Genomic DNA, 14,007 nt, shown 5'->3' on the forward strand with positions numbered 1-14,007 from the left:
GCTGCTGTGATTTCTTTTTTCTATCTGTTCGTGTCTGAAGTAATTTGGTGCAGCCAGGGTTTGTTTATGAGTTTGAGGAAACACTGGAATGTGGAGGCCCCAGCTCGCTCAGCTCTGTTTTACACAAACACGCCCAAAGTACCGTCACTGCACAGCAGCGATAGCTTCCATCTGGGTAGCAGAGAGATGTCTGACGTCAGTGCACAAAATCACAAAGGTTTTTACAACTTTAGGAACGGGTTTCTTGTTTTCTGCCCTGCAGTTCCTCATGAGCACTTGAAGGACAGAGGTTTGTTTGGTCTGCCTCCTCCCCCACCAGGAGCTAATCCAGCTGAGTACTATCATCAAATGACCCTAATGGCCACTCATCGAAGCCCGTATGGTGACATCCTCATGCAGACCAGTGGAACAGGCGGTGCGCCGCACATCACAGATTACATCAACCCTGTGGACAGTAAGTACTGTTGGATTTCCTCATTTTCAAACCCAGTGCCATTCAGTGCAGGAGATTCATCGCAAAGTTTCTCAAGGAAAGTTATTTTGAAAAGAGTGCAGTTATGATTATTGGTATTAACCCTTCGAGAGATGCTCTGTGCATTATACTCCAATTATACTTGTGTGTCTCTCTACTTTGTGTAATTCAAGATACAACTTTTACTTTTCAAAATAAAATTATTTCCGACACGTTTTTATCCTCAAAAGCTAAGAAAAATATTTTGAGCCACCTTCAAGCTGATGGAAAACAAAAACACTTTTCTGTTCAAGTTCAAAGATTGATTGGCAAACCCCAGTGTACAGAAAACAAACTTTGATTTTTTTAAATCTATCTGTGCGTATTCTTGTGTGAAGTTTTGTACCATTTACTTTGAAGTTGTATTTTTGCATAGATTTTAATTTTTTACAGGTTAGCACAAATCCTGACAAGAATGCAGCCACTCTAGAACAAAGACACTCAGTCCTTTTGATAGACATCTGTATATATTGTGGTTTGGTTTGAAAACTTCATTCATTTTGTGTGGTGAATGGTAACTCAGCAACTAGCACTTCCTAATAATAGAGAAAGCTTTGCAGATAAAGGTAGCTCCGCCCTGTGGGCTAGTCGCTTCCTATTTCCGAAGGGCCAGCGCCACGTGCAGTCGCACTGTTTACAACTGACTATATTACACCAGGCACTCCAATATGCCCTGTAAACCATTTGGGTCTAGAGTTGCTAACTGCTCAGAACTCAAGAGCGATTAAGATTTCTTCCATTGAAGTGAGGATGACATTCTTCTGCTTCTAACAGCCCTGTAGGGTATGTGTGCAGTAAAAAGTTTGCCTTGGAGGAGAACTGGATACAACTGAAAACTCTTTAGACTAGAGTGTTTAATGAATAGAGCCAACAGCTGCTGACAGCTCCCCCTCTCCACCCCTCCCCACTATCGACAAGCCAAGCTGAGGAAGTCTTGAGTAATGCTGGATTTTGCGCATTTTTCTGGTTTTCTTCTTTCATATTTCTAGTCCGGCAGAGTGTTCAAAGAAGGACCTGTGCACAGACCAGCTCTTTGTCTTTTATTTTTGTTTAAAGGATGTGTGTTGTGCAGAATGTGTGCAGCTCAGACTGAAATCATACCGTGTCGCAGCCAGGAGCCACAGGCTTTCAGTTTTTGGTTAAATCGTGGATTCCAGGCAATCCATATTTTGTAAAATGTGCTGGACATGTGAATGCCCTGGCCCCAGCCCTCGCTGTGAAATTTTCATATAACGTATATGGGTTGGTTTGTAACTCGTCACTCTATTCCAGTGCTACCACCCCTGCAGGGAATAAGGGGAGATTTAGGGAGAGAAGGTGTAGTAGGTGCTGTGTGTTTTTCTCTCGGTGTACCCCAACTTGTCATCTTATTGACTTTATAAAGGACCCTTCCAAAGATGTAGTGAGTAAATGTGTTGCCCCGTGTGGTATTAAGCTGTGCCGATTAGGAGAGTGTCTGATCCATGGTCTCTGATGAGTTAATTCAGCTCATCAGCCGTTGGGATGCTACAACCAGTCTTAACATCCTCGGGCTAGGGAGGGGAAAAAAATAGGCAGTATTTCTACTCCTGATTTTTTACATTACAACAATGACTGCACTTCAAAATATACTTAATTGGCTGTAAAACACTTTGGGAGGTCCTGAGGTGAAAGGCATTACATAAATGTTAAGTTCTTTGTACAATTGATGTACAGTGACCTCAGCTGAAAATTCAAGTATGGACACAGTTGGACTCCACATTGAAACCCTTCACAGTCAAATATTCTCTGCACACTGATTATTTAGGATTGCACATGAAGAATCACTGTTTGGGTGAGGTAAAGGAGCATAGGCAATTCCTTGGGAACCATACTTCAGTATGTCAATACCTTTACAACAGTTCAGAAAATTGGATTGGGGGTTGGGGGAAGAAGAGGAAGCAGCCATTTGCAATTTGAGGATTAGCTGTAGTGCTTTTTAAAAAAAAATTTTTAAAACGTGAATTGCTGTTTCAGTTTGACTAGATGGCTCAAATTTGAATATACAATCAGATGAATACTTTTATTTTTGCATGCTTCTTGCCTGCCAGGTTTTGGGTCACAGGTCAGAGTTCAACACTGAAGAAGCCCTTAACTTGGTTTTGAATGGAAAAATCAGAGAGGTTACGCAATGGCTGGATTTGCAAAATGAGTAAATAAAGGTCATACTAGTGCAATGGGAGGTGTTTATCTGAGGCTGGGGCTAAGGTGTTGCTGGGTAAACATAGAGGGAGTTTCACTGTGCATTTGGCTGTATTATGCCGAACCTGGGAGTGCTTGATGCAGATGTAAGACATCTTTAATGGGAAGAGTTCTGATCCCCAGATTAACATCCCCCAACTCGATAGTCATCAGAAAATTGAATTTCAGTTTGTGGCTGAATGGATAGTTCAGATTTGCAAAACCATTGCCTGCCATGCTACAGGTCATGAGTCAGAGTTCAATCACTGAAGGGAGCTAATAGCACTTTCCATCTGCTCTGTAGATCATCTTTTCCTGGCTCACATTAAAAGAACTTTTGGGGTTAGATTCTCCAGGATGTTCTGCACTCAACAAACTTCTGGATGAAGGAGCAGCATGGTAGAAAATTTGAAAACACACCTTCGCTGTACTTCCCCTGCCCCTTGGTCTGGAGAAGGGGTGTTGTTACTACACTGGGGAGCTTTCAGACAAGATGAGATCTTGGAACAACCATCCCCCTGAGTTGATTGCCTGTTGGTCACCATGGCAGCAGGTGCTCTAACAGAATGTTAACAATGTTTTTTTAAAAAAGTTTTACATTAACTGGTTATAAAAATGGCTCAGAGTATCTGCATTATTACAATACTGATGAGAACATTTGTAGAAATTCTGGAAACCACCATTTAGGACACAGTATACACTGGGGTGACCTCTTCAAAGTGAGCTAAGTATAAGGAATGAGATGAATTCCCCTTCTGTGGGCTCTTTGTAGACCTTCTGAAAGATGCCTATTCCACAGTCCAGAGACAAGCAGAGGCCTGTGTATATCCTTTCTGGACCTGTCTTTTTCTTTATTTTTGCAGCCCCCCCCCACCCCCGCCCCCAGTGTTTGAGAATAACTGTAATGGTGACACAGGAAACAAATGCAGTCACTACAAGGTGGCGGTGTAATTTGGGGGTCCAGATGACATCAGTAACCACAAAGTCAAAGTTTCTAACAGTTTCCCTGCATCTCCATTGTACATTTTTGCCTAGAAATCACTGAAGAAAGGATATCATTATTCCTTGCATTAAGATCCACTGTTACGTTTATGAGGTGGTTTTATTCAGCTTAGGGCCCCTTTTTGTGTCAACAGCATCTGTCAGTGCACTCTGAGTAGTTGCCGACTGATATTATTGATAATGAAGAATGAACAATTGTGCTGTTATTCCTGCAGGATTATTGAGACTGGTGATTAGCCAATGTGTAGAATAGCTACAGTAAGGAACCAAACACTAGTGAGGGGACTGATAGAATAATGGACAGAAGGAAGTCATCGTGCCTGTGCGAACATTTATGAAAAAATTATCCAGTTAGCCCCATTCCTTGCTCTTTCCCCATAGCCCTGCAAAATATTTCTTTTCGAGTATATATCCATTCTCTTTTTTGAATCTGATTCCACCACCCTTACAGCCATTGCATTCCAGATCATAGCAACTCACTATGATGATGGCATCTCCCATCTTACCAACTATTTTAAATCTGCGAACTTTGGTTACTAAAACTCCTGCCAGTTTATTCTTATTTACTCCATCAAAGCCGCTCATAATTTTGAATATGACTATTAAATCTCACTTTAACCTTTTCTGTGCCCTGAGGAGAACAGCTTCTCTTGTTTCTCCACATAACTGCAGACCCTCTTCCCTGGTATAATTCTGTTAAATCTCCTTTGCACCTCTCTAAGGCCTTGACATCCTTCCTAATGTGACATTATGACTCATTTATAGTGACTGACACTAGTTGACTTGTAAACTACAAGCTATTGATAGGTTTCCCCAATGGGTAACTTTGCTGCCCAGGTTTACTCCACAGTTGGTACAGAATTAGCTGATCTCAATAGGGGTGCTAAAACTGTGTAGTAATCAGGAGCTGGAATGCTGGCTGCTTTGTTCCCCTAGCCCTAGCTCAGGCTGATGGTGATATATTAGTATCTCGGTTGTCACTTTGGCTGAAAAATGTCAACAAATCTATCAACTGAGTGAAGGTATCTTGCCAGCGAACCCTCCTGCATTGTTCAAGAATATCATGTTGGTGAACGATGGGACAGGGCTCAGTTGTGGTTTCTTTCCTCTGTGCACATATTCATTATCTAAATTCGTGTCTAAACTATAGCAATTTGAGTGAGGTACCAGAAGGTATCTGGTACCCATGTAACCATATGCCAGTAAATGTCAGCATTGCCAGGATACCAAGGAAGAACATTGGAGGGATGGAAAAAATAATTGCTACTCCCAAAAACATCAGGCAGAAATGTACTCCCACGCACAAAGCCTCTACTTGTGCATTTGTTTTTACTTAAGTGGTTCCAAAGTTGCATTACATTAGTGAAGCTGCATTTCAATCCCACACACGCAGATATTGTTAAAAGAACAACTTCCAGCATTCAGTGTTGACACATGCAGGTACAGATATCCGTCCTGTTTGATTCAAACCTTATGGAGAGTGAAAACCTTTCACTGAGTCATATCAAGATCATGATGCATTTAGAAGGACTTTGCAATTAAGCCACCACTGCTAGAGATTATGGGGATCCTCTCTCACTGTCTCTTCTAGACTCTTCAACTGTGGTTAGGATCAGAAAATAAGTGAGACTGTGTGAGAAAATGGAAGAAGAGTCTGATTTCAAAATTAAAGCTCTCACCAGACAACTTCTCGACGGTCCAATTTACTAAAGGTTACACACCACAGCAATGAATTACTTTGGACATTGGTTACAGAGTGCAACAGTTAAAGAAAATCTTGTATTTTTATATGATCCAAAAACATGTTACAGCCAATGAAGTACTCTTGAAGTGTAGTCGAAATGTAAGAATTGCGGCAACTAATTTGTACACAGTCAGGTCACAAAAACAATAATGAGATAATGACCATGTTACCTGTCCTGCTGATGTTGGTTGAGGGATAAATATTGGCCAGGGCGCCAAGGAGAGCTCCCTGCTCCTTTTCGAAATAATGGCATGGAATCTTCCATGTCCACCTGAGAAGGCAGGCAGAGCCTTTGGTTAATGCCTCATCTGGAAAATGGCATCTCTAACAGTGCAGCACTCCCTTGGTATTGCACTATGGTGTCAGCCTGGATTATGTGCTCAAGTCTCTCGAGTGAGACTTGAAACCATAACATTCTGACTCAAAGGTAAGATTGCTACACACTGAGTCATGACTGACACTAAGATCAAATGCAGGAGCAATGACTTGCTTTTTGAAAGTGCAGTTATTTGGGCACACGTGTTTTGCTCGGCATGATGTTGAGGCTTTAGAGATCAGGTAAACATCGCAGACATGACCTTAAAATACCAGCCTGAATAGTTTTGATTCCCTTGGGTTGTTAGTTTGCAGAGCTGGAATCTAAAAATCCCCCCACCTTGTCCCAAACTGACTGCTTGTTCTCTTTGAATAATTGTGCAAGGGCTATGGGAAAAATAAAAGTCCCAGGCCGACAGCTAGGGCTGAAGTAAATGTGCAGCATCTGCTTGTGCCAAAGTAAGCTTTGTAATGCTTAGAAGTGAGCTGTAACCAGTTGTTTTAACACCACCGATACATTGGCTTGTGCACATAAACCAAAACTTGCCATCTCCAGTTTACGCCAGTGGAGTTTGGCAGAGACGGTGTTGATCAGATTAAAACTGCTATGTACAGCTTCTAAACTTTTTGGCACTATTGCTGTTTGGTAAGGCGCAACTTTGAGCACAAGACTTTCTAAAGCTTATTTAAAGATTTTTTTTTTTACTACTTTCTAAAGCTTACTCAAATAGTACAATATCCTGACAAATATTTATCCCTCAACCCACATCACTAGAACAGATTATCTAGTCATTATCACATTTCTGTTTGTGGGACTTTGCTGTGTAAAAATTGGATGGCACATTTTCCCATATTACAAACAGGGACTTCACTTCAAAAGTGTATTGGCTATAAAGCGCTATGATGTCCTGAGGTTGTGAAACAAGTTATACAAATGCAAGATCTTTTTTCCTTCTTTACGAGAGTCCATTTATTTACAGTTTTGCATCTATTCATCAATTGATGCTTCTGACAGGCTCAATAACTGTATCTTTCTTGTTTCTGAGTTGTAGGGGGATGGGACCCTGAGGGGTAGCTCAAATTGGAAGGAAGTAATACTGTTAACAGGAAGTAGAAAAGTAGCAAGCGACATCAGAAGACAGGCAAAACAAAGGCGATTATCAACTAGGCTTAGAATGCAGAATAATGTCAAGAAGACCAAGGTTAAGGGCACTCGACTTGAATGCACACAGCTTTCACAAAAAGGTAGATGATCTAAAGGCACAAATAAAGGTAAATGAGTATGATCTAATTGCCAGGACGCAAACGTGGCTATAGGGTGACCAAGACTGGGAACTGAATATTCAAAGATATTCAACATTTAGGAAGGACAGGAAAAAAGAAAAAGGAGGTGGTGTTGCACTGATGATAAGGGATAGGATCAGTATATTAGTAAGGGAGAATCTTAGATAGGAAGAACAAAATTTGGAATCTGTTTGGGTGGAGCTAAGGAACAGCAAGGGGCAGCAAACATTGGTAAGAGTTGTTTATAGGCCACCAAACAGTAGTGGTAGTGTGGGCATGGTATTAATCAGGAGATTAGAGAAGCATGTAGCATGGATAATACAGTAATTATGGGTGACTTCAATCTGCACATAGACTGGGTAAACCTAATGAGCACTAATGCTGTGGAGGACGAGTTTCTGGAGTGTGTTAGGGATGGTTTTCTAGAGCAGTATGTTGAGAAACCGACTCGAGAACAGGCTATTTTAGATCTAGTATTATGTAATGAGAAAGGGCTAATTAATAATCTTCTTGTAAAAGGACATTTAGGGATGAGTGACCATAATATGATAGAATTTTACATGATTTTCCAAAGTGAGGTAGTTCAATCTGAAGCCAGGGTGTTAAATTTGAACAAAGGAAATTATGAAGGTATGAGGGCAAATTGGCTGAGGTGGATTGGGAAAATACATTAAAAGGTATGAAAGAACATAGGCAATGGGTGTTTTTAAAGAATTATTACATAGTTTACAGCAACTATACATTCCTTCAAGGCACAAAAACCCCAAAAGAAAAGGCAGTCAACCGTGCCTAACAAAGGAAGTTGGGGATTGTATAAGATTAAAAGAAAAGGCTTATAAAGTTGCCAGAAATAGTAGTAAACCTGAGGATTGGCAGGATTTTAGAATACAGCAAAGGAGGACCAAGAAACTGATAAAGAAAGGGAGAATAGAATAAGAATGTAAACTAGAAAAAAACGTAAGAACGGACTGTAAGTTTCTGTAAGTACGTAAAAAAGGAAATGTTTGGCTAAGACAAATGTGGGTCCATTACAGGCAGAATCTGGAGAATTTATAATGGGGAGTAGAGAAATGGCAGAGAAGCTTAATGATTACATTGCATCTGTCTTCACTGAGGAAGATACAAGAAATCTCCCAGAATTGGAGATCCAAGGGACCAGGGAGAATGAGGAATTGAGGAAATTATTATTAGTAAGAAGGTTTTATTGGAGAAATTAATGGACCTGAAGGTTGATAAGTCCCCGAGACCTGATATTCTACATCCCAGAGTGTTGAAAGAGGTAGCTATGGAGGTAGTGGATGCATTGGTGATCATCTTCCAAAATTCTATAGATTCTGGAATGGTTCCTGCAGATTGGAAGGTAGCAAATGTCATCCCACTATTTAAGAAGGGGGGGGAGAGAGAAAACGGGCAACTACAGACCTGTTAGCTTTACATCAGTAGTAGGGAAAAAGCTAGAATCTATTCTAAAGAACAAAGAACAGTACAGCACAGGACCAGGCCATACAGCCCTCCAAGCCTGCGCCAATCTTGATGCCTGCTGAAACTAACACCTTCTGCACTTCCGGGGCCCATATCCCTCTATTCCCTTCCTATTCATATATTTGTCAAGATGTCTCTTAAACGTCGCTATCGTATCTGCTTCCACCACCTCCCCTGGCAGCAAGTTCCAGGCACTCACCACCCTCTGTGTAAAAAACTTGCCTCGCACATCCCCTCTAAACTTTGCCCCTTGCACCTTAAACCTACGTCCCCTAGTAACTGACTCTTCCACCCTGGGAAAAAGCTTCTGACTATCCACTCTGTCCATGTTGCTCATAACTTTGTAAACCTCTTTCATGTCGCCCCTCCACCTCCATCGTTCCAGTGAAAACAATCCGAGTTTTTCCAACCTCTCCTCATAGCTAATGCCCTCCAGACCAGGCAACATCCTGGTAAACCTCCTCTGTACCCTCTCCAAAGCCTCCACATCCTTCTGGTAGTGTGGCGACCAGAATTGCACGCAATATTCTAAGTGTGGCCCAACTAAGGTTCTGTACAGTTGCAACATGACTTGCCAATTTTTATACTCTATGCCCCGACCGATGAAGGCAAGCATGCCGAATGCCTTCTTGACTACCTTATCCACCTGCGTTGCCACTTTCAGTGACCTGTGAACCTGTACACCCAGATCTCTCTGCCTGTCAATACTCCTAAGGGTTCTGCCATTTACTGTATACCTCCCACCTGTATTATACCTTCCAAAATGCATTACCTCACATTTGTCCAGATTAAACACCATCTGCCATTTCTCCGCCCAAGTCTCCAACCGATCTATATCCTGCTGTATCCTCTGACAATCTCATCATTATCCTCAACTCCACCAACCTTTGTGTCGTCCGCAAACTTACTAATCAGACCAGCTACATTTTCCTCCAAATCATTTATATATACTACAACTAGCAAAGGTCCCAGCACTGATCCCTGCGGAACACCACTAGTCACATCCCTCCATTCAGAAAAACACCCATCCACTGTTACCCTCTGTCTTCTGTGACTGAGCCAGTTCTGTATCCATCTTGCCAATTCACCTCTGATCCCGTGTGACTTCACCTTTTGCACCAGTCTGCCGTGCAGGACCTTGTCAAAGGCTTTACTAAAGTCCAAATAAACCACATCCACCGCCCTTCCCTCATCAATCATCTTCGTCACTTCCTCAAAAAACTCAATCAAATTAGTAAGACACGACCTCCCCTTCACAAAACCATGCTGTCTCTCACTAATAAGTTTGTTTGTTTCCAAATGGGAGTAAATCCTGTCCCAAAGAATCCTCTCTAATAGTTTCCCTACCACTGACATAAGGCTCACCGGCCTATAACTTCCTGGATTATCTTTGCCACCCTTCTTAAACAAAGGAACAACATTGGCTATTCTCCAGTCCTCTGGGACATCACCTGCAGCCAATGAGGATGCAAAGATTTCTGTCAAGGCCCCAGCAATTTCTTCCCTTGCCTCCCTCAGTATTCTGGGGTAGATCCCATCAGGCCCTGGGGACTTATCTACCTTAATGCTTTGCAAGACACCCAACACCTCCTCCTTTTTGATAATGAGATGACTGAGACTATCTGCACTCCCTTCCCTAGGCTCATCATCCACCAACTTGGTGAATTCTGATGCAAAGTACTCATTTAGCACCTCGCCCATTTCCTCTGGCTCCACGCATAGATTCCCAACTCTGTCCTTGAGTGGGCCAACCCTTTCCCTGGTTACCCTCTTGCTCTTCATATATGTATAAAAAGCCTTGGGATTTTCCTTAATCCTGTTTGCCAATGACTTTTCATGACCCCTTTTAGCCCTCTGACTCCTTGCTTAAGTTCCTTCCTACTGTCTTTATATTCCTCAAGTGCTTCATCTGTTCCTAGCCTTCCAGCCCTTAAAAATGCTTCCTTTTTCTTTTTGACTAGGCTCACAATATCCCGTGTTAAGAAAGCTTCCCGAAACTTGCCAAACTTGTCTTTCTTCCTCACAGGAACATGTTGGTCCTGGATTCTAAAGGATGTGATGAATGGATACTTGGATAATAATGATCTTATTGAGCATAGTCAACATGGATTTATGATTGGGAAATCATGTTTGACAAATCTGTTAGAGAGTTTTGAGGATATTACTAACAGAATTGATAAAGCGGAGTTGGTGGACGTAGTATATTTGGATTTTCAGAAGACCTTTAATAAAGTCCCCCACAGAAGGTTGGTTCAAAAAATTAAAGCATATGCGATATGAGGTAATATACTGGCATGGATGAAGGATTGGTTAACATGCGGAAAACAGAGAGTAGGAATAAACGCGTTGGCAGGCTGTGATGAATGGGTGCCGCAAGCCTTGGGCCCCTGCTGTTCACAATCTATATCAATGATTTGGATGCGGGGACCAAATGTAATATTTCCAAGTTTGCGGATGACACAAAATAGGTAGGAATATGTGTTGTGAGGAAGACGTGGCTTCAAGGTGATTTGGACAGACTTAGTGAGTGGGTCAAGAACATGGCAGATGGAATATAATGTGGAAAAATGTGAGGTTATCCACTTTGGTAGGAGGAACAGATGTGCTGTGTATTTCTTAAATGGTAAGAGCTTAGAAACTGTAGATGTACGAAGGGACCTGGGTGTCCTTGTCAATAAGTCACTGAAAGATAGCAAGCAATTGGGAAGGCTAATGGTATCTTAGCCTTTATCACAAGAGGATTTGAGTACAGAAGTAGCGAAGTCTTCAATTGTATAGAACCTTGGTTAGACCGCACCTGGAGTACTGTGTGCAGTTTGGTCCCCTTACCTTAGGAAGGATATTATTGTCATAGAGGGAGTGCAATGCTGGTTCACCAGACTTGTTCCCAGGATGGCAGGACTGTCCTATGATGAGAGATTGGGGAAACTGGGCCTGTATTCTCTAGAGTTTTGAAGAATGAGAGGTAGATGCAGATCAGATGTTTCCCCTGGTTGGGGAGTCTAGAACCAGGGGACACAATTTCAAAATAAGGGGGAAGCCACTTCGGACTGAGATAGGAGAAATTTCTTTACTCAGGGTTGTGAATCTTTGGAATTCTCTGCTCCAGAGGACTGTGGAAGCTCAGTCATTGAGTATGTTTGAAGCAGAGATTGACAGATTTCTAAATACCAATGACATTAAGGGATATGGGGATAGTGTGGGAAAAAGGCTTTGAAGTGGATAATCAGCCATGTTTGTACTGAATAGCAGAGCAGGCTTGATGGGCTGAATGGCCTACTCCTGCTCCTATGTTCCTATGTATCTGTTCAATCCTGTCCTACACTTGTATAGGTTCTTTGCAGTCTATTGTACATCATATGCACCATCGCCAAGCAATAGAGGGGATGTTGGCACATGTATAGTTTCCAATCAGTATTCTTAATTTTTATTTTACAGTGGCCCTTCCAGCATCCTCTGATCCAAACTCTGCACTTCGTTTGAGATAGCGGGATCTTGGAAATTGAGCTTGAATTCAGTCCTGCTGCCCGTTGTCTGTAACATGAATTTTGTTGAAAGCAGAGATGAGGCTGTACAATTAGGTTGAGAGCAGCATGTCTCATTGTGGAGAAGAGAGAAACTATTAGCAACAGCAAAGAGACACTGAAGTGGACAAAGCTGGAGAATGAAAAACAGACCAAGGAATCTGGAAGAGAAAGGACCCAAAAGCATGACCTGGAAGTTAATTGATATTAACATTATGAAGTGTTTTGATAGAGTGAATAGGGAAAGACTATTTACACTGATTGAGAAGTCAATGAGCAAGGATCATCAATCTAAAATGATCATAAAGAGAGTGAGGAGAGAGGTTAGGAGAAGCTTCATAATGCAGAGAGGTATGAGTGGGACAGCTGAGAGAGTTTTTCACAATGTGCACTAAAAGGGAGGGGAGCACATAGAGGATGGTGTCTAGTGACTGAAAGCTTTACACTGCTGGAGGCAGATAGAGAGTGATCCGTGCTCACTGATTTATTTGTGCTGGTTGCCTCCATTGCAGAGTTTGCAGGATACTAAACATAAACAGAACCTTCTGCTTCACACCACCGAGATACTATAGAGAAATCCCCAGCTTTTTTTTTTGGTTTGAATTCCCAATAATGTGCTTTCAGTTCAGAGTGTTATTGAAACAATGACATGAGACCAGATGGATTGGAAATGTATGCCTGAATCAGTATCTTATTCACTCCTTGGCACTGGTCCAGCTCAGATACTTGTTTAAAATGGTTGAAGTTGGTCTAAGTGTACACTGCCACTTTGTATCCTGGAATCATCAAAACTACAACACAGAAGAAGGCCACTTGATCCACTGGGCCCATGCCAGTGCTTGCTCTTCAACTGGAGCTTTCTGATCTTATACCATTTTCCTACCCTTTGCTTTCACAGCAGCAGTGTGAGGCAGTTTTAGATGTGCATCAATGCACAGTACAATGCAGGACAATACGAGTATCCTAAAGCCATGAGGTGTGGCACTCCCTCCAGAAGGGCATGTCGCACCGATTTGGGTTTGGGTAATGTAATGTTGGTTTCTACCAGTGCAACAGACTCTGTGACTTCATCATTTCCGATGAATTGTTGGAACAGTGAGCACATTGAAGTACTGCCAGCGTTCATTGATGAGACACTTGATATTCACCGACTGCTTTAACATTGTAACCACAATAAGGATTATCGTTATTCTGTGATCTGAGCCACGTTGCTCTGGCAAGGCACGGAGAAGAGTCCCAGTGCACTTCTTCAAAAGACGGAAATTAAATCCAACGAGTCGTCTCTAGGCCTTAGCAACCTTAGTGCTCATATTAGAGGGACATCAGCAGAGATCTGAATGCAGGCCAGCAACTCATCCTCACAGCTTAAATTAGTAAATGGTTGATAGGCTTTTTAAAAAATTTGATGACTAACAAAAGTGATAATCCTCCTCCTCTTCCACCTCCAAAAGGCGATTTATCAATGAGAACAACAAAAATGTAGCAAGTTCACATTCCAGGGCTGGAACTGATCATTTTATTTTAGTCACCTCTGCATGCCCCTCTACTCCCTCCTGATTCAGGAATTGATCCTAGTCCCTTTTGAACTCTTCAAGTCAGTCAGCTTATACTGTAACAGTTGATTTGCTATTCCTTTAAGAGTGAAGGTGTCATTCCTTAAATTTAGCTCCAGTTCTTCTACCCTGGTTTTACAAAAGATTCCTCTGCACATCCACCTTGCTGATTTTTTTTCCATTGTTTTTGAAGCATGACTCATGGCTCCAGCAACCTTATTTTTCAGTGACCATTGATTTAATTTCTCTAATCATTGTTTATAACTCAGTGATTTGAACCTGGTAGCATCTTTATTGCCCTGCAGTGAATCATTTCTATTGTCTCTTATCATGAAGCCATTTGGACCTGAAACCTCAGTTTACCACACAGTTCCCATTACTACAAGTGTCTTA

The 14,007-nt window shown here is 41.8% G+C and overlaps 1 protein-coding gene across 3 annotated transcripts in view; it reads left to right on the forward strand.

The window, feature by feature from the left end:
* The window catches only part of gli2a (GLI family zinc finger 2a), a 407,587-nt gene that overhangs the window by 328,212 nt on the left and 65,368 nt on the right, over positions 1-14,007 (forward strand). For all 3 annotated transcript variants that reach the window (XM_068034894.1, XM_068034893.1, XM_068034896.1), the window contains one exon: positions 263-454. In XM_068034894.1, coding sequence (XP_067890995.1) covers positions 263-454 — 192 coding nt within the window. The remainder of the gene's footprint in view (positions 1-262; positions 455-14,007) is intronic.

This window comes from Heterodontus francisci, chromosome 7 (assembly GCF_036365525.1).
Source record: "Heterodontus francisci isolate sHetFra1 chromosome 7, sHetFra1.hap1, whole genome shotgun sequence".
Classification (NCBI taxonomy): domain Eukaryota; kingdom Metazoa; phylum Chordata; class Chondrichthyes; order Heterodontiformes; family Heterodontidae; genus Heterodontus; species Heterodontus francisci.